This window comes from Trachinotus anak, unplaced genomic scaffold (genome assembly GCF_046630095.1).
Source record: "Trachinotus anak isolate AG129_WGS33_773 ecotype Australia unplaced genomic scaffold, CSIRO_AGI_Tana_v1 ptg000016l, whole genome shotgun sequence".
NCBI classification, from domain to species: domain Eukaryota; kingdom Metazoa; phylum Chordata; class Actinopteri; order Carangiformes; family Carangidae; genus Trachinotus; species Trachinotus anak.
The window spans coordinates 6,282,103-6,302,106 of NW_027273867.1; the positions used below are offsets into that span (position 1 = coordinate 6,282,103).

Consider the following 20,004-nt stretch of genomic DNA (forward strand, 5'->3'; position numbering starts at 1 on the left):
TGGCTCTTTTCATCTTTTCCTCCACTACAGTTTCAGGCCTGCGAGAACACAAGGCAGGAAACATGTTGTGACCATAATCCCAGGTTTACCAGCATGTTACTCACGGCTCAGTCACTTCCTCCTGCAGGGGGAGGGAGGGAAGGATCTGGGAGCTAACATGATGAAGTCTAAGTTTATTATGTACCCATATGGCTGATGCAGCATATTTGGAGCATGGTAATTCATCAATGTCAGAAGCAAGTGCAGAGTGGCTAATAGCTGTATCAGTGTAACTCATAGTTACTTATATCGCAGACTGTAAATTCATTGTGCTGATGTTATTTTGCTGTTGTTGTTGTTTTGCCCGCCATGATTAGGTAAGCTTTTCATGTAATGGACGATAACCCAGAACAGTTCCCTGACTCAGAACGGTTAAATTAAATATGATTTCACACGACAACAAACTTCCATTTTCATTTCATCAAGTGACATGAACTGTGAACACCTTCAAAAACAAGTTCAAACACTAAAAGTCAGTTTGGCCTGTGGGAGGGAGATGAGTACAAGGGAACTGGTGGCAGAATAATAATGTCTGTCAGCAGACAAAAGGGACCCGGGAGGAACTTTTACCTTGACGTGAGCTGGAATTAACTTTTGGGACACAGCTGAGGTCAGAGACACAAACAAAGGAAGAAATGGACTTGCAGGGTTCATAACTCCTACAGGGGGGCATCTGAAGAGTTTCTTTTTTGGCTGAATGCCAGTTCACTCTCTCCATTAAAAGGTCAGTTTAACTTTCCCCAAATTTAAAGGATCTTATTGTATCAAAAGTTTATGTTCTTTTCTCTCCAAAGTTTTTTAAATCAGTTATTTTTTAAACAAGGACATTTTCCACAGGATTACCTTGCAGATAGTGCAGGATTCAACATTTTTCTTCTTGACGTGCAGGTTACTTTCTCTAATTGCTTTCCAAAGTCAAGACTGGAGTAGCATGTTGATGAGAAGTCAATGAAAAGAAAAAGTGTAGATTTCAAAACTGTAGATTATTTGAAAGCAGGCGTGACCACTCTGGTTGATTACGAATGGGTCGACTGTTGGCTGTAATCTTTAAAGCTACGCTTTGTGACTTTTGAAAGGAGCGATAACACAGCTATTCTCTTGCAAATGAAAACTTGAATTCATGAGCAATAAAAAACACTTTTGGTCAATTCAGTAACTCAGGATTTTTGTTGATACGATCTCACCTGGTCTGGTATGACCATTAGCTTATGGTGGCTAATGTTGCAGACTTTAGATAAAAATGCTGTGGACTGACATGACATGAGATTTTTGCCTTTATGACTCTTCTCTACTCATGCTACTTACACTGTGGTTTAGCATTAAGCCTTACCTGTCACTTGTGGCAACTGTTTAGCAAAAGCACAGGCTCACCTTAAAGCCAATGCTTCTCAAGAATGTAAGTAAACTAATTGGAAACGCAGTCATCCAATTCCCAATATCTGATTTACATACGACACAGGATGCTGCAGCTGCTTTTTTCTGATGACTCTTTGTAGAATCATGTCCCACTCACAGGCCTGAATGGCTCCTTGTGGCATGGACATGAAGTTTAAGGTTGGGGTTTGGTTGAGTTTATTAACACAAAAATGCCACACAAAAGTAGGAGTTTGTTCAAATCTTGGAAAATAACCCCTGATGATGTCATAAGAGGTTATCTCAGTTGGGTCTTGGATTACAAATTTATAATGGTGCATTTACTTACAATGTAGCAGTAGGAAATGTATTATATTGCATTGCATTGCTCTCTTGGAAATGTAGGTATTTGCTTAACCCACTTTGCCTCTGCTTTGATTTTGACCACTCTTTGTTGTGAGTGTCACTTAATGACATATTAAATTAATACATATCTCCTAATGGATTTTAGGAGATGTATTCATTTTTTTGAAAACAGAATTGCAGTCAATAAAAGTTAGATTTTTGTTTCTCCTTCGTTGTTCTCCTTAGTTGTTTCTAAAAAGGAGGTCAGAGGTCAAACTCACAGCCTCAGAGCAGCACCCCTGGAGCTGGTGGCTGTGCAATGTTTTGCTCAAGGACACTTCTTCATGATGAATGGGAATTTAACTTAATGTCATGGCTGAAGGGTTGTTTCTGTAACCAACACGCGGTCTTTAATAACAATCAGCCGTCCTTGTTTCTATTTTTAGTCAGTGAAAACTGCTCCTATTTAAAAATCTGAAGGGAGTCATTTTTCATATCATCACATTTGCAGCTTTAACCCTGAGCTGTTAGCAGGCATGTAGCAAACCAGATATCCTGCAAATGGATGCTTCCACTGCCATCACCACTGTTGACTTTTGCATCAATCAGACCATGGCAATTATTGTCCCTCTGCTGTCTCTCATACACTCAGCTGAGCTGACATCCTGTTGACAGACCAGGCTGAAATTAAAGAGAAACTCGTAGGACAGGCTTTCTGCTGGCCTCAGCTGCTGTGTCTGAGGCGTGGAAAGGTTTGCTTCAGCTACATTGCAAATGCTGTGCATGTCCCGCTTTGTTAGCTGGGTGTTTTAGTTCTCGTGTCGTTTGGGAAGCTGTGGATCACAGTAAAGGAAAAATATGAAAGAGGATGAGAAAAGAAATTAATTTGAGGTTCATGCATGTAAACACTCAGGGGAGCTAAGTTGATGATAAAATGATCTACATAAGCATCAGACAAGCAACTTTACAAGGCAGAAATAATTAGATTTTGGTGCCAGATGAGGACTCTCATGAAGAAAATCATTAAGCTCAGCAAAGGCAAGGCAAGAAAGATAACAAGAGTTCAAGCTTATCACAGTCCAGTGAGAAGAAATACATAACAAACGCTCCCCCTGACGCTGTGAAATTGTACTGAAGCAGTCGTGGTTTCCCAGAAACACAGTTTGGCGGAGCGCAGCGCAGCGCACCGCGGAGCGCGCAGCTCCGGACGCACCTGCACAGTCAGAGCAGAAGTGAGCTGCAAACAGCCTTTCACCTGCGCACAGCCACACACGCACTCACACACACACACATGCACTCATGCACACACATGCACTCCTCTGCAACATCTGCCACGTCGTCCCTGATGGAGAGAGGAGGAATCTGACGGAGTCTTCGCCGATGTGGATTAACATTTATCTCTGCCGCTTTGGCGACTCCTGTGGACCAGATGATTCTTCAGGGACTCGCCTCAGATGAACGTTCAGAGAAGCCTTGAAACTCATGTGAGCGACATGTGAGCTCAGTGTTTATTGCATCTACAACAATGTGTCAGACCGTCTGCGTGGACAACTTAAAGGCATGCTGCATGTTGGCGGCGAGCTGAAACAGATGGACACAAGCCCGACAACAACACACTGGGTGAGTCTGGAAACCAGGATTTCTAAATCATTTTACAGGTTGTTTTTGCTCTAGTTGAGCCACAAACTGCTAAACGTATCACAACGAGGAAAACATCATAACAATCAAATAAGAGACTTTTCTCACAGAAGCTTATTTTTCATAAATGTGACAAACTTCTTCAATTTCACTTTAATGACCCACTGGTTTCCTTATAGGGGGGGTAAGGACTACAGGGTCTAATGACTGTCAATTAATGCTTCCATAATCTCCTCAAGGTATTTTTGATTCATTATTATAACAATAATGTTCCTGAAGGGACTCCAGTGCCTCCAGAAGTGTCCTTATGGTACTTAATGGTATCTCCTCCTGTTATGTTATTACACTGTTCCTATGGGGGGGAGTTAGAGGAGTACTATAGGCTGCTTCCTTTCATTTAGGGATGTTTCTGTGCCTAATTACATGAGCTCTTGTCATCACCTTTGCTCTTCATGTAACGGTGCCCTGCTTTAAATTTGATCAAACTGTTCAGCTCTCACTCTCATTACACAAACCGTACCTTTCTGGAGGGTGGTCCATGGATAATTGGATTTGCCTGTCAATATTTGAGTCAAAGAGTTACACCTTAAGTGGATGAGAAGCTTTTAAAACAGCTATCATGCTTTTTCAGAGACACCCCCCCCCTCTTACTTTCCTGTATGGATTGGCCATATAAATGTCACTGCCTCACTGTGCTGGGATCATTAACCTGTTGATGTGTGGAGACGGATGCTTGTGTTGCTTTGTAGCTGTAAATTTACATACCAGCGCACACACCGTTGGGCCCCTTGAAACCACAGAGAAACAAATTAATGAGAACAGATTGCGGTGAATATGGCAATCTGTTCTGAAACACAAAGGTTTTCAACGTGCCGTGCATCAGGTTTGCCGTACAGCCAAACACTTAGAGCAGCTCGTCTCAGTCATTACTCCTCCTACTTTGCAGTTAAAGGTGAGCTAATGGGAGGAAGGTGTTGGGTGGGCTGAGATCCTGCAGGCTCTTGGGCCACAGTGACACAAGCTAGAAAGCCACTGCTCCACGTCTTGTTTTTGCAAAGAGAGGAACATAATGAGGAGGCAAAATAGAGAAAAGAGAGATGATATGTGGCACAGTTTTCATGTGTTTGTAAGTAGGTGGCTGTTCCTCTGTCTGTCTTCTGCTGTGACCTCTAAACTTCATCTCTGTCCTAATAACTGTACTTCCACACAAACAGCACATTCGTCATCAAATAGATCCTTCCCCTCGCAGCAATTTATTCAGCCCTTTATCTCCTCCTCCCTGTCTCACACTGTGTTAAATCCAGCCCTTTGAATCAACTGATTGACACAGATCGACAGGCTCGAAGCGCAGGTTTAAATTTCTATTAGAGATTGTAACGGTACTTATGAAGCTTCTGAAAAGCAGCGTTAAAATCTCAAGCAGTGGTGCTGTCAGACATTGTATTATGACTGGGCCTTTACTAAAGTGAATGGGACAACTTTTTCCCAGAAAAATTATCGTATGAAAATGTGAAATGAACAAAACACCAAAGTCAGGGACAATTTCACTTTGCAACATTTTGCATCTCAAAGGCAACACTGCCTGTACAGCATGTCAGTTGTAAGTAGCCTGTGCACAAGTTTACAGACATATCGCCCATCCAACCTTCATTGTGTGAGCTATTTATTTACAGCAGGGGAGTTTCTTGAGGGGAATGCATCTGAAAATCAAAATCTGGATTGGCTGTGTACAGCACAGATATTACTCTTACTGCACAAATTAAACAAATAAACAGGACACAGAGAAGGTGTTTACTTAAAACAGAAACTGCACACGTTCCTCTGGGTAAAGGAAAAGTTCATAGCATCAGGGTTCATTTGATTTTACACCAGCTGCTGGGCCTGTAGCTTTGAAACTTGTCCAGTGAAACTAAATGTTTCCATTCCACAGAAACTTCTCTCAAAATGTACCAATGGGGAAATTTTGGCACATTTTACAGAAATCTTCATCCTCAGTTGTGATGCTGTGCAAAGGAAAACTGTCCAAACCACTTTGATGAGAAACACCTTGAGTTTCCTCTCTTCACTGTGCACTTTCACACTGGGCTGTAAATCAGTAGGTGAAGGACAGTATTAATTTAGTTTTAGTTTTAGGTTGGCTTGGGTGAAAATTAGTTTTAGTTAACAGATGCAAAACATCTTTTTTGTGTACAGTAGCCGTGGTTACAGGTATTGTTGTCTATCACATGAGTGGAAAAAGCAGTGTTTACTTTTTCACACCTCACACAATATCCATGTCATAACCGGCTGAAAAATGAAGCCAACGCTGAAGTGCCAAAAACTGCAGTTCCTCAAACGGGCACTTTAGTCTGTCTCCATAGACTGTCATGTTAAAATGCCCAACTTTACAGTAGAAACATACAGCCTGGTGGAAAAAATGGTTGTGGTCTTTACAAGTAATTTCCTCCTTCATGACAACTGCACTGGCGGTTCAATTTTCATATAACTCACCTATATTATATTGTATTAAGGTTTAAAGTTATGGATACTTGAGGGCATGCAGCCTTAAGTGACAGGTGGCTGCCGTCTGTGTTACCTCAGCTAATTTGAATCACTGAACGTGAACTATTGGCTGTGTTTGTGGTGTCGGTGCCTTTTGGAAGATTTTCTATGCAAATATTGGACAAACAATATGACCTCTGTGGTGAATTGACAAACAGAATGTGAGGAAGTCTGTGATCCTGTTTTGTGGAGTAAGAGAAATTCTAGTATTATTTTATATATTTACTTATTAGCACTAATCAGTGGGTATTGGCGTCTGTGCTCACCATACCTGACTTGTTAGCTTAGGTTTTTGAACTAGCTAATTTGCTAGCGAATGATTCAGCCTTGGGTTAGCGTTTGGGTACGATCCTCACATGCCCAGCTGTTCTAACAATGCTAATGAGAGCATATGCTTGCAACAATTATTACATCGACAGGCACCACATCTTTGCCATTTTCAGATTAGCTAGGCGTTAGACGGAGTCAGGCACTGCCAAGATGGCGACAGTATATATATATATATATACATATATATATATATATACACACACACACACACACACACACACACACACACACACATATATACATATATATATATATATATATATATATATACTAGATTCACTACTGGTTTCCAGTATATTCTCCAAAAGCAAATAATTCAGAATTGCACAGCTCCATAGTGAATAGGTAAAGTTTTAAGCCTTTAATACCTTTTTAATATGTAAATAATGGGATTTGGGATATAGAAAATACTGTCTACTTGGAACAACCCATTTAGCCCATTTATAATTCATACTGCAGAAAGCAGGGCATGATGTTTGCCATTTTCGATTACGAACATTGTAAATAATAAATTGGCAATAATAAAGCATCTCTTTAGTGAGTCAAAACTTGGCTGGTCAACAAAGTCATCAGTTCCTGTGACTCATGATCTAAAAGTTGCTCCACATCTCAGCCCCTCGAACTCTCATGTGAGTGATTATCTTGTGAGAAGTGCTCTTTCCATGGTTATTGCAGTTCAAGAGGGACATTTTGCATCATTCTAGATTATGAAATCCACTGCTTGCTGTGCTGCTTCTTCAGGTGAGAAACTTAATTGTCCTCATATTTTTGAGCACAGACTGTCACTGACAAAAAGTTGCTTGGAGATCAATTTAGCAGCAGGTCAGGTTCAGTTTCATTCAAGATCTCTGCGTCCCAAAATAGACTTCTGCTTCAGGCCTTTTACAAAGATGAAGACTGAGTGGCTGAGGGAAGGCGAATGTATCAGTGATGCATGGGTTGCACATCCATGCAAAGAGTCATGTAAATTATATTTGCATGAGCAACTCGTGGTAAACGAATAATGCAGAGTTGAAAAGTAGTGCATCTTCTTTAGGTGCTATTTGTGAGGAAAGAACGAGAGAAAGGTGTTTGTAACCCACTTTGGCAGTATTTCTTAAAAGAAAATCTGCAGAAATCCAGAAGTGTTTTAATGGACTGTTTGCTCACAGATCCATATTCAGCGTTTGAAACACAAGCACACAGCTGCTGAGGGTCACAGGTCCATGGAAAAAGCTTCTTGTGCTGAAAATGACCTCATAACCTCGTCTAACATGGATGGGAGGACGACAGAGATGAAAAGTACTTGAAATGAAAGCAAATTTTCCACATGAAATCACATGTAAAAGCTAGATTGTTGCATTAATGACCTGCTTCATTAAATTAGATGTGTGTTTCAAAGCATTGCTTGTATTTGGATCTCACTGCTTTAGTAGAAAAGGCAAATACATAAACAACGTCGACACTTAATGTCTGTGGTTTGTTTCTTGAGAAAAAGTGGATATTTCCATCTCATCAAGTCCTTACAATACACAGTCTGAGAGGACCAAGAGTCTACAGCCAGGCAAGCGGCACCATGAGGCAGTATTTGAGGTAAATGCTAACATAAACATACTAACATGCTTATGATGATAATGCTCACATGTTGATGTTCAGTAGGTAAAATGTTTACCATGTTCACCAGGTACTAAACAGAAGCTACAGCTTAGGCTATTGGGAATGTCGTAAGGTACTTGGTCATAAACCAAATTATTGGACAAAAAATATACACTAAATGAATAAAATAAAAACAAATGATGAGTTAATGGCACTTTCGGGACCAAAGTTACAACAATTCATCCACTGGGGACAATCAATATGTGTTCTTGATCTCACAGCAATGAGTCTGATAGTTGTCGAGATATTTCAAAAAAAAGCAAAAATATCAACCTCATGATGGCGTGAGAAGAAGAGTCAGAGGATCACCAAAGCGATCAGAAGTCACTGACTGGTTACCATATCTGTACCAGATTTTGTGCCAATCCAATCAGTAGATGTTGAGATATTTCACAGGATAAGTGCAAGCTCTGGCCTGATTATGAAAATTATTGGAATGAAGGTTCTCCTCAAGGAACCTTGAATATCCATCAAATTTCATGGTAATTTATGTGATAGTTACTCATTCTGGTCATAGCAGCACTGCAGGAAGAGTCAGGGGGTCACTGAAAGTAGTACGATTCATCCTTTGGTCCCATGAAAATTTCATGGCAATCCCTCTGATAGTTGTTCAGATATTTCATTCTGGACCAAAGTGATGGAAAAGCTAACCTCTGAGTCCTAACCTTCAACCAACCGTTGGTAATCCTTTTAACTTTTGTCTGTGCTCCTTCAGAGTACAAAACTGTTGGCACACAGGTGTTTTAGTGGGGCTAATTTTAGATAAGATGTTGTGTGCATATTTTCTCAAACCCCTTAACTAACCTCTTCTAAACCTGTGAGACTTAAAACTAAAGTAATAAAATGTAAAGACTCCTACACAGATGTTTTCATGTATTATACCTTATTAGACGTTTCACAGGACACCTCACTCTCCTGTTGCACCTGTCAAGGTGGGACCACTTACATCTTTATCATTCTTATTGGTAGGTTGAGTTTGGTTACCTCATGTAATTCCCAGCATAGCTCCACCCAACCTTAACCTGACTGAAGGTCAAATTAGACAGAATAATTGTCCGGGTGTGAAGGGCCTTTGAAGCTGATGAACAATTTCCTTTACAGCTGTCGCACTCAAAATGAAAAAAGGACCAAAACCGATGAAGCAAAACCAGAGATTTTTTATTCCACACCCAAATCTGGCACCTTAATTACCCACAATTCAACTTGACCACTGACAGTTCTTTCAGAGATCTGAGTGTGTTATGCTAGTAAGAGGTCTTTGCAACCTGTATTTTTTCTAACGCTACACCTCCAGATTATTTTCATTCTTCTTCAGCCCCAACCGACACTGACTCAAGTGACATCGCTCGAGGCAATTTCTCAGATGTACCTCTACCTGGAGTGGCCCTTTAACTACAAACTTTCAGTAAACATTTGTGAGCTACAGGAGATAGTTAGCTCATATAAAAACGTGGAAGCAGGGGAAACTGTTAGTTAGGCTCTGTCTTAAGGTAAAAAAAAATCCACCCACCAGCACCTCAGCACCTCTAAAGCTCACTAACATCTCCCTGTCCGGCCAAGAAATAGTCCACATAGCAAGGGGGTGCAACCTGTGCCTTGAAAATGCAACTGGTCATTTTTGTTTCTTGTATGTATTTAACGACCAAGATATAAGGTGTTAACTCATGATCTTTAGGGGTGCTGGTGGTTGTACTTTGTTACTGTTGGACAGAGCCAAGCTGCCTATACTTTGTGCTTGGCTAAGCTAAACTGCCTACCAGCTAAAGCTTTATACTTAATGCACAGGCATGAGAGTGGTGTCAATCATTCAGTGTCAAAATATTCCTTTAGCGAGGACTAAACATACAAAACCAAAAATACTTTTTATGCAGAAATCCTGCTGCAAATGCTTTAATCTTGCATTTATCTGATTATAAATGTAAGGTTTCCATGACTCGACAAGCCTCGTTTGACATGTTTCTCCTCTGTGGTTTTAGCTTCTCCTCTAAGACTTAAATTCATTCTCTCTGTGCTCCTGAAGCCACCCCTGGGTGCAGTGTCATGCTCAATAAACTGCTCCTGTCAGAAGCACTTTGCTGAGTCGCTGTGGAGGTGCCGCTCTCTGACCCCCTCCCCCGGAGAAAGCGGCCTGTTTCAAAATGATTGGCCTCACAATGGAAGAGGAAATTCTGAGGATAGCTGGAGGGGTCTATCTCTTAATTTGTTGTGATGATGTGCCAAGGCTCCCTACATCAGCCCCACTGCCTCTGGCCCGGTACAGTCATTGTTATCTGGATTGTGTATCCAGATGCCCGTGTTGATTAAACAAAAAATGTCTCAGCTTGTTAAGACAGCATGGCTTCAGAAATGTGTAATTGGATCTAAAGAGCTTGTTTTTGAAGAAGTGAAAAGCGCCAATGCACACAGACTGTCACAGTGTACTGTTTGAACAGGGGGTGATGATGCAGTTCTCATTCAGAAAAAATAAAAGAGAGTGAGACATCACTGACTTGATGGATTCAGAAACTCCAAAACTTGTAATAATAGATTTTTTTGCATCATCATTATTGATTCTTGGGTCCATCTCACTTTCAGAAGTAGACAGGTTTCCTCAGCATTTATAGAAGCATGACTGAAATCTAAAAAAAATCATGTTATTCATACCCAGAATACTGTGAACAGTTATTCTACCATACTCTGTCTTTTTTTCTCTGACACTACCATTAAGTGCATCCACTTAATGGGGAAATCATTTTCTTGTGACGTTTTTCCTCCTTGTTATGTTGCCATTTTGTGCTATTCGTTCTGTCTTTTTAAAGTTGTTGTGGCTGAAAGGTTTTCACGACAGCCAAAGAAAAGAATGTCTCCCAAAACACATTGAACGCTTCAAACTCTCTTTAGTCTTTTATCCCATCAATAGCTGGTGCAGAAATATAATAAATGTACCTATGTGGGTTGTGTTAGATAGCCGTGTTAGAGCTTTTATTTTGGTCTTAGAAAGAGAATTTCTCTATAGGCAGTAATGCCTACAGTATCTGTCCCTTTGTTCCTCAGAATACAGGCTATTTTTCATGTTGACAAGACAAGCCTGTTTTGAATAATACATAGATACAGCTGATGTTTGTTCATATGAAATGAAAAATGAATAAACCGTCACCACATATGTTCACGTCACATGCGTTTTCATATAGCAGTTGATACTTTCCTTTAGTTTTTATTCGGCTCAGTGTGTCGTGATAAGTACTGTATGTTACTGAGTTTGTGATTCCCCACAGTTTGTTAAACAGTGCTTTAAATTGTCTCATTCCACAGCCTGGGGATGCTGTAAATAGGAAAATGGCATTATTAATTTCTCAGCATGGGTTCAGACCACAACTTGACATTGCGTTGCTTTTCTTTGTGCTTCCATTGCAATTAGACTCCAGAGAAGAGGTAACATTTCTCTCTAGAATAAAGACCGTTTTGACTCGTGGGTCTTCTTTTACAAGCTGTTTATTTCTGTTTTTAGTCCAACAAGAACTGTAGTTAAAAGCCACTGACTTTAGGAGTCTGTGGATCACATTAATACAGTAGAAATGATTTTATTCCCTGCGTGAGGAATAAAACTGTTACTGTTTGAGTGGGGTTAAATGCACCACAGGGTCTGTGACAACCACAAGTGCAACATGTTGGCCTGCTGCACTCTGTTGGCCAGGTGCCTCATACTGTTCTCAAGCTAGAGAAGATAAGATAATCTCTCCAAGGGTCTACTCTGACGTTCTAGGTCATTTGGCTGCCATTCTTGACATTTGTAGAAAATAGGAAGGAAAATGGAGGCAGCATAGTGTAACCCTGCAATATCTACGTTTCTCCTCTTTGGTAGTCGTTGGAAATAACCAACTGTTATTAAGTGGGGCAGGTCTGGTGGGTGTACATGGTTAGGTTAGGGTACTTGGTATTTGACTGGTTACAATGTTCTGTTTGTATTTTTGTACACTGTGAAAATGCTCAATAAATAGATGTTGAAAAAAATGTTGGTTTATAAAAACAAAAAGAAATTGGAATTGGATAGAACTGAAAACCAGAAACCCAAATTACTATCATTCAAAAACATAAGATATAAAGAAATTAAAGAATGAAGAAAACCTTAAGCACAAACACTGTGACTCACAAACCATGCTGAGAAATGCAACCACAAGACAGATAGTATAGCTGTGATTTTTAGATGCAAATCACATTTTCCTGCACTACACATCACCTCTTTGTCATATTTTTGAATGGTAGTGATTCCAAATTTCCTTGTGTTTTTATAAACAGACAAATTGGAACCCACAGATTCTCCTCACAGCTTGAGGATATCATGTTTAGGTGGATTGGAGACAAAGTCAGGTGCAGGAGTCCTGCACAGTTTTGCTAATCTGCACCCACCCCACACCTACAAAACTTGGTACCGGAGCCAGCCCCTTACTCACAATTATCTTCATCCGACCTGGTGCAGGACTCTGGTATGTGTCATCCTGTGTATCGACTGAAATGTTTACAGCTGTTCTGATTCTGAATGGCCTCACTCAAAGAGGGACAAAAAAAAAGAAAAAAAAATCTAAAGATCTGGTCAAACCGGAAAGTGGCACAACAAAAACAGTCCGTGCATCTTCATAAAATATTTGTTTTGAGAAACTTGGTGACATAGTTGGATGATGATACAAAGTGGGCTATTGGTGTGCATTTCTGGACATTCTCTCTTTGAAAGCATTGATGGTGTCGTACTTATTTGTACACAAAACAGTGATGAGGTACCTGTGCAGAGAAGAACATCAGGGAGCTTGAGAGAGAGGTTTAGAATTATAAAAACAATAGATGGAAACAGCCACCTCCAGCTCCAATGCCTGAAAGGTATGAGGGAGGAATGTTGCAGACATTCCAACCATCCAACAAACACTTCATTTGAGGCAGACTGATGCCTTTCATGGATGGACTTGTCTGGAGTGTTTGAACAGAAATAAAAGCAATCCTGAAGCCTATGTAAGCCACAAACTGTAATACAAAATGTAATCACTGACTTTTCATTTCTGTTTCACAGAGACGTGCTGTGTTGGTGAATGGGTGACAAGCTCCCAGTCACCTCACCTACCCTTTGAAGCCCCCCTCCCATTGCATTGTACAGGACAGGTTCCCCCAGCAGAGTGGCAGGGATGTACCAGGAGGTGGCCTTCCTGGCAGGCAGCACTGAGCACCAGTTCACCACCTTCCACTTCAACCGTGTAGAGAACCCGCAGGAGGTCACCTCCAAGAAGGGGCTGTTCTACAAGCGAGCCCAGCTCCTGCTCCACCCTCAGCCCCGCCAACAGGATGGCGATGAGATCGGCCTGGCTGATGGGGCAGCCATCATCAACGTCGGGGGCATCAAGTACCGCATCCCCTGGTCAACGCTGGAGGAGTTTCCCCTATCGAGGCTGGGCAAGCTGCGCAGCTGCAGCAACGAGGCTGAGATCATGGACGTGTGTGATGACTACGATGGCAGCCGGAACGAGTATTTCTTTGACCGAAGCCCATTGGCTTTCCGCACCATTGTCACTTTCCTGGCAGCGGGGAAGCTGCGGCTTCTGAGGGAGATGTGCGCCATGTCCTTCCAGGAGGAACTGCTGTACTGGGGGGTGGAGGAGAACAACCTGGACTGGTGCTGCCTCAGGAAGCTGAGACTCAGGCAGGAGGAGTACAAGGAGCAGCAGAGGCTGGAGGAAGAGGAGGCCGAGCTCACTTCGCCACAGTCCTGCGAGGAGAGCCAGCAGACTCCTGGAGCAACGGCACAGGAAGAGACTCATGTGGGGGGCTGCATGCGGAGACTGAGGGACATGGTGGAGAACCCCCACTCCGGCCTACCAGGGAAGATCTTTGCCTGTCTGTCAGTGTTATTTGTAGCCATCACTGCTGTGACGCTGTGTGTCAGCACCATGCCTGACCTCAGGGAGGAGGAGGAGAGGGTGAGTTCTCTGTCTCTTCAGTAATAACATTTTTCTCAGCTTTTCTTATTCACAGATCCAGACTCATTTCTGGTGCCTCATATTTAATTTCTGGAATGTCTCCTGAGTTATTTGATTTTCATTCAGCTAAAGCAGCAGCAATAGGATGCAAAATAATTTAGAAACAATGATTAAACAAAAAGGCATAAAGGCGTATCTGAATTTTAAAAGGGAAGACAGGATAGAATTACCAATTTCAGAGAAACAATAAAGTATAGTGTAATATCATGAATTATGGTTCCCGGGGAGTAAAATAATCCAAAAGCAAATCAAAAGAAATGAGGAATGTTGTTTTTGTCCAACATTGCATCTCATAACTGGTCTCAGTAGTGTGTAATGGTAAAAGCATCACATGCTGAACAGATTTTCATGAGGAACACCGTAGTTAATTTTATACAACACACATAATTATAAAGGGAAGGAACCCCAGTCTCAGGATCCCTTTTTTTTTTAACAACAGCCTAAGGGATATGTGCTCTTTACAGCAGATTATGTTGATGCAGCAGCCCACATACCGAGTCTTCCTGAGCTTTACTGTAAATCATTGTGACACAGACAGAGGCGAAGGCTCAGGGACAACCAGCCTTCCTCTCTCTTCACTTGAATACCAGATTATTGTGTAGCTCCCCTCACCATTGCAGCAGCATACATTCCTTCATAGCAACATGAGATCCATATTCTCCCAAGCATGTGATAACTGACAGCGCATACACAACATGAAAAGGCCATGCATTCACACATCTTTCAATGAATGAATAATGTTCGGATTTGGGCTTCAGTGTGGTATTTTCAAAATCCTGCAGATGTTTCCCCCGTACAGTTGATTTTACTTGACCTGCTTCCAAAAACGAATATGAAATAAGCTTAAATGAATATGAAATAAGCTTATTATAGTTATGTAACATGCAAATTGTAGCCATGAAATCTTAATCCTTACAGTACAGGCTTGTTTAGCCAAACCTTATCGAGAGCAGTTGACCAGTAAAGAAAATGGGAGCTATAAATAGAAAATACTTGAATTTACAGTACAGTGTGTGTCTTGTTCCCTGTAATTCTTAATTTACACAGACTGATTTTAACTGCGTTTTGTGATGCACCTTTGATGTTGCAGTCCGGAGATTCTGTGCCCACACAAACATTTTACCATGAAAAACAAGGCAAATTACTTCTGTAGGGGATAAGCCTGTGAATATTCTCATTTGTCCAGGTCACAGTATCTCAAAGGAATTTTAAATCGAAAGCAACTGGACTTGGTTATTTGTCTAGGAAAACGTTTCACCACCCACCAGCTCACAGGCCCAAAGGGCAGAAAACAAGCACCTGAGAGGCGCCCTCACAACTTGTGGTTACCCCAACTGGACCTTTGTGAAAACTGCAGCTGCTTCCAGAAAGAAAACCAGCAAAGTGGTTGAGAAAGAAAAACCAAACAAAAGAAACAACATAGTCATCCCATATGTGTCTGGGGTATCAGAAAAACTCAGGAGGATCTTTAACAAACATCGTATCCCTGTGTATTTCAAACCTAGCAACACACTCAGACAGAGACTGGTACACCCAAGGACAGAACACCACACACCCGAAAAAGCAATCTGGTGTATGCAGTCCAATGCAATGAGGAATGCAAAGACCTCTACATTGGAGAAACAAAACAACCACCATAAACGCATGGCCCAACACAGGAGAGCTAACTCCTCAGGCTTGGACTCTGCTGTCCACTTACATCTTAAGGAGAAAGCCCACTCCTTTGAGGACAGCAAGGTTCACATCCTGGACAGAGAGGACAGGTGGTTTGAAAGAGGAGTGAAAGAAGCCATCTATGTAAAAGTAGAGAAACCATCCCTCAACAGGGGAGGAGGACTCAGACACCACCTATCTCCAATTTACAATGCTGCCCTTTCATCCCTTCCCAGGAGATTCAACAATTTAACCTCTAAGAAAAACAACTGTTCACAAGTGGCATGTGACTCCAACGACTGTCGTTATAACACAATAGGGCTCTAACGAAGTCGAAGCCAACTTTCCACCAAGACAGTCACTCTAACGACTGTCGTTGGCACATGGAGCACAAAGGGAACCAGTGACATCATCAGCCTTGTGAAAGCCCCTTCCAGAAGTTAAATAACTGGGTCTCCACACCAGATAGTTGGACCAGTCCCAGCCTGGTCAGATGCGAGCATGAACTGATGAAGCCTCTTGGATGAGAGGTGAAACGTTTTCCTAGACAAATAACCAAGTCCAGTTGCTTTCGATTTAATATTCCTTTGAGGTTCTGTAGGGGATGTGGGAATGGTTCAAGATTTCGGGAAATACAGAGTTAGATGAGGAGGTCAACATGAATCTGTTGTCTGTGCCTTAACAAACCTGGAACTTGGCCATGGTTAGCCTAGCTTAGCATAAACACTGGTTGGAGGCGGAAATGGCTAGCCTGAATGTCCATAGAGAAACAGGACTGGGTCAATGTGTGCCAAAAAAGTTTGGCATACAGATCTGTTGCTGTATGTACTGCACAGAAGTAGGCTATCAGGTGAATGGATAAACACTTATTGATCAGGAGAGAGTTACCACGTAACGCTCCAATGGCTGAATCCTTGGTTCGACCTATCCCAAGATTCAATGTGCGCTGGTAATGAAAGCATTCCACTGTTAAATGTAAGTATTGTAAGTATTGGGTTTCAGCTCAGTTAAACGATGCAACTGTTAAAACCACTTGCCTTAAAACTCCACGTTTTTGTGAGAAAAGGTTCTGTGTTTTTGGGGGGTGACAGGTTACAGGCGCCTTGCTCAGCTGGTGATGCAGTGAAAAGTGAAAATCCTCTGCAGATCAGACCGTCTCATTGTGGTTCGGCCTTCGCAGCCACATTTTCACACCTTGAATTGGAGCACAGCGACAATCTGTCTTTTCTACAGAGCTCCAGGAGACTTAGTCCTTTCATCATAAGGTACAAAAATGCTGCGTTCATGGCATCCATGGTGTTGAAAGGTCCACTCAGTAAGTTTGCTAAGAACTGACATAAAGGTCCCTCATCCTCATGAAAATGCCTGTGGTGCATGCATAAGTGCAGACATGTGCCCGTGCATAGTACACTTATCAGTCTCGATTTGGGTTTTGAATATATGGTCACTCTAATCCCAACTCCATGTCTGTTCTTAACGCACAGACATGAGATTGGCATCCATTTTCTCATTGGACTCTTAACTGCAGTATGAATCTATATATAATTATAGCACACACTGTATTGGCAATTTAAACAAAACATGGCTGATAGTATCCCAGAGCTGGTACAAATGGTGTGATACTCATAACTCTCAGTCTCTGGTCTCTAATTAGGGCTGAGAGTGAGAGCAGTACACATCTACTTGTTGCTGTGTTTAGCTTTCATCTTGCAGGAAGAGGAATATTGCTACCTTAGGCTTTTGTTCTTGCTTTTTTGCTCTGTGACAAGTAGAGCGAAAAAGCATATTAAAGCTGACGATGTCTTACTCCCGATCCCTTTTCACGTCTGCCTCTGCCTTGGAGACTTCAGAAAGCTTTGGAGATCTGGATCCAGATCGGGCTAATTCACCTCTTGAATGACATCAGCAGACCGGAGAATGATTAGAAGAGCCCTGAAGCTCCTTCCTCTGTTCAAAGATGCTGCATGTCTTCATCAGCAGGCAGGGAGGGGGTTGTTAGTATAAAGTGTGTAAGCTTCCAAAGGGGAATCAATCAGGAAACAAAGCGACTGAAAGCTGAATGAAGACCAGTTTTAACAACAGTCTCACGTGCAATTAAGTGTCATCTGTCATTACATGCCTGTATTTAATTACTCCAATCAGTGGAGCAACAGGCATGATTAAGGACACATTATGTTTCAAACTGAACAGCTGAAAACAGTTGCTGTGGCACCAGTTAACCACACAGAGATGCCTGACTCTTGCCCCTCCTCCAAGAGAACATTAAGTGTTGGTTCATTAGGAATGGGCACCCAATCTGAACCAACCCCAAAACGCAAGGGTTTATGGGTATAATGAGGTGGCTGTGTCATTCTTGGAAAACCTAGAATTATAAAATGAAGGATGGCAAACCACAATCTTCCACTTCTTTCTGCCATAAACACTAGAGAGTAAATTAAAATAAAGTGGAATCCCTAAATGCCAGAGTCTCTTAATGTGCCTAAAACACTGAAAGTAGTATAACTGCACTTTTGCTTACAACTTCTGCCTACATTGTAATTTGACTGTGTGCACATGAATGAATCAAACACAAAAAAGACAAAGTAAACTCTCATAATGGTCTGCGATTTCCTCCTCCACACACCATGACCAGCAGTCATGATGTGTAGCGAGATGTCAGACAGAACTGACTGTGGAGCGTCTCCTCTCCTCATTACCATGTTAGGAGAGGGGTTTGTGTGGGCACTACTTCCTGCGTTGTCTTTGTTCGTGCTAATGTCAAGCAAGACATTTATGTTGCTGAACACGTTGATGGAATCCAGCTCAACTCGGTGAATTGCTTTTGCTAATTACCACGTCTTTTTCAGTCGAGTCAGCCCACTCACTCCTGTATTACAGAGCATCCTAATATCCATTAGCTTTGATAGCCGCCATTTACATCTGCACAGATCTACTAATGAAACTAATGAAATCATCATTTCATCAGATACCCATTTCCAGATTGTAATATATTATATATTTGTTATGTATAATGTTTTTGAGACTCCAGTGTTGGCAAGATGAAGGAAGCAGAGCATTCCATGTTAGATACTGCTTTATAATGCTAACCTGCCTAAGCCTACCATGACTTGTTAGCTGTTATATAAAAAACACATTTGACACATTCAAATGCTTCTGACTGGACCAGTCCTGAACACTGAAATGTATTAAGGTATTGTTTATATAAACCGGCAATTTCTTGGAAAGTTGGGTTTAGCACATCCTTTTAATGTGTTGTGGCCAAATTGTTAGTAAACATTTGCTTACATTCAGCAGATATGAAGCAATGTTCACTTTTCTTTTAGTTCTGTTTTAGTCTCTACAGACTCCCAAATGAAATATAGCTTTTTGCTGCCAAATATGTTCACCAGCTAGTAGCTAGGTTGACAGTTGGCACCATTTAGGTTGCTAATTTTGGCTAATCAGTTATTTCTTTCGCTGAAAACAGCCTGCTATGCCTGAAAACTAACTTGATGAGAGCGGTGACAGTAAAGTTGTGGGCTGGAAAACACAAACAATGCACTAAATTAAAACTTTTCTATATCAAGGACCCCTAAACTGACACAAATTACCACAGACTCCCCTCTGGTCTGTTTTATCACAGAAATTGTTTGAAACCCATGACCAAAACAGTCACACATTCTGTCATTGTGTTACTTATAGATGGAATTATTGTGAAAATGGTGGATACTCCTATGAACCCATAAAGGACCCGTGCCTGGACCCCACTTTGAGAACCATTGCACTAAACCGCTCTTTAGAGCTGAGAATAGCCGTCAGTTGACAATTCTCTCTGCGTGTTCATCGCTACAGGGACCGCGACATCTTCACCAAACAAGTAGTCATGAGACACGTTGTTAATTTAAAAATATTGATTTTAGTAATAATTTGCCCAATTGTGATTACTTGACAAGAATCAGTCTTAGCCAGGACTCAAAGCATCTCAACATCTTTATTTGCCAGTAAATGAAGTCATGCTATGAAGCTGGCAGAAATGTTGATTCCATCATGAATTCAATTACACTGTAAGGCACGGTGGCAAAGCAACCTAAACCCAGGAAGCGGCCACTTAAATGCACTTGGTCACTTGAGCCGGAGGAGGGAGTTCGGGTAGAAACCAGAAGTTTTTAAGGAGCTGCCTGCGATGGAAAGCACTTAGCCTGTCTGTCTGTCTGGTATAATGTGGCTCTTAGAGAAGCATTCAGTGGCTGAGAGACTCTTTCTTTCTCTCTCTCTCACATACACATAGACACACAAAAGCAAAAAATAAAAAGAAGGCCATATTGCATTTCACAATTTATGGTCCCTCATCCACACTCTCTGGATGAATAGGGGATTAAACATCTCAAGTGTTTTGTCGATTTCTTCCCTCAGAACTGCTTACTCTGTTCATATAAGCATCTTTTGAAACTGTGTTCTTGTCCCATTTATCTCCTGCTAGAGCCCCAGCTAT

At 41.5% G+C, this 20,004-nt stretch overlaps 1 protein-coding gene across 2 annotated transcripts in view; it reads left to right on the plus strand.

Moving 5' to 3' along the window:
- The first annotated feature begins 2,804 nt into the window (after nt 1–2,804).
- Nucleotides 2,805–20,004, plus strand: part of kcng2 (potassium voltage-gated channel, subfamily G, member 2) — a 31,940-nt gene continuing 14,740 nt past the window's right edge. Inside the window, exons 1-2 of one of the 2 annotated variants that reach the window (XM_071500823.1) lie at nt 2,805–3,357; nt 12,920–13,820. In XM_071500823.1, coding sequence (XP_071356924.1) covers nt 13,032–13,820 — 789 coding nt within the window. In that variant the 5' untranslated portion in view covers nt 2,805–3,357; nt 12,920–13,031. Of the gene's footprint in view, nt 3,358–7,680; nt 7,819–12,919; nt 13,821–20,004 lie in introns of those variants that run through there. The other variant, XM_071500824.1, reaches the window with a different exon arrangement.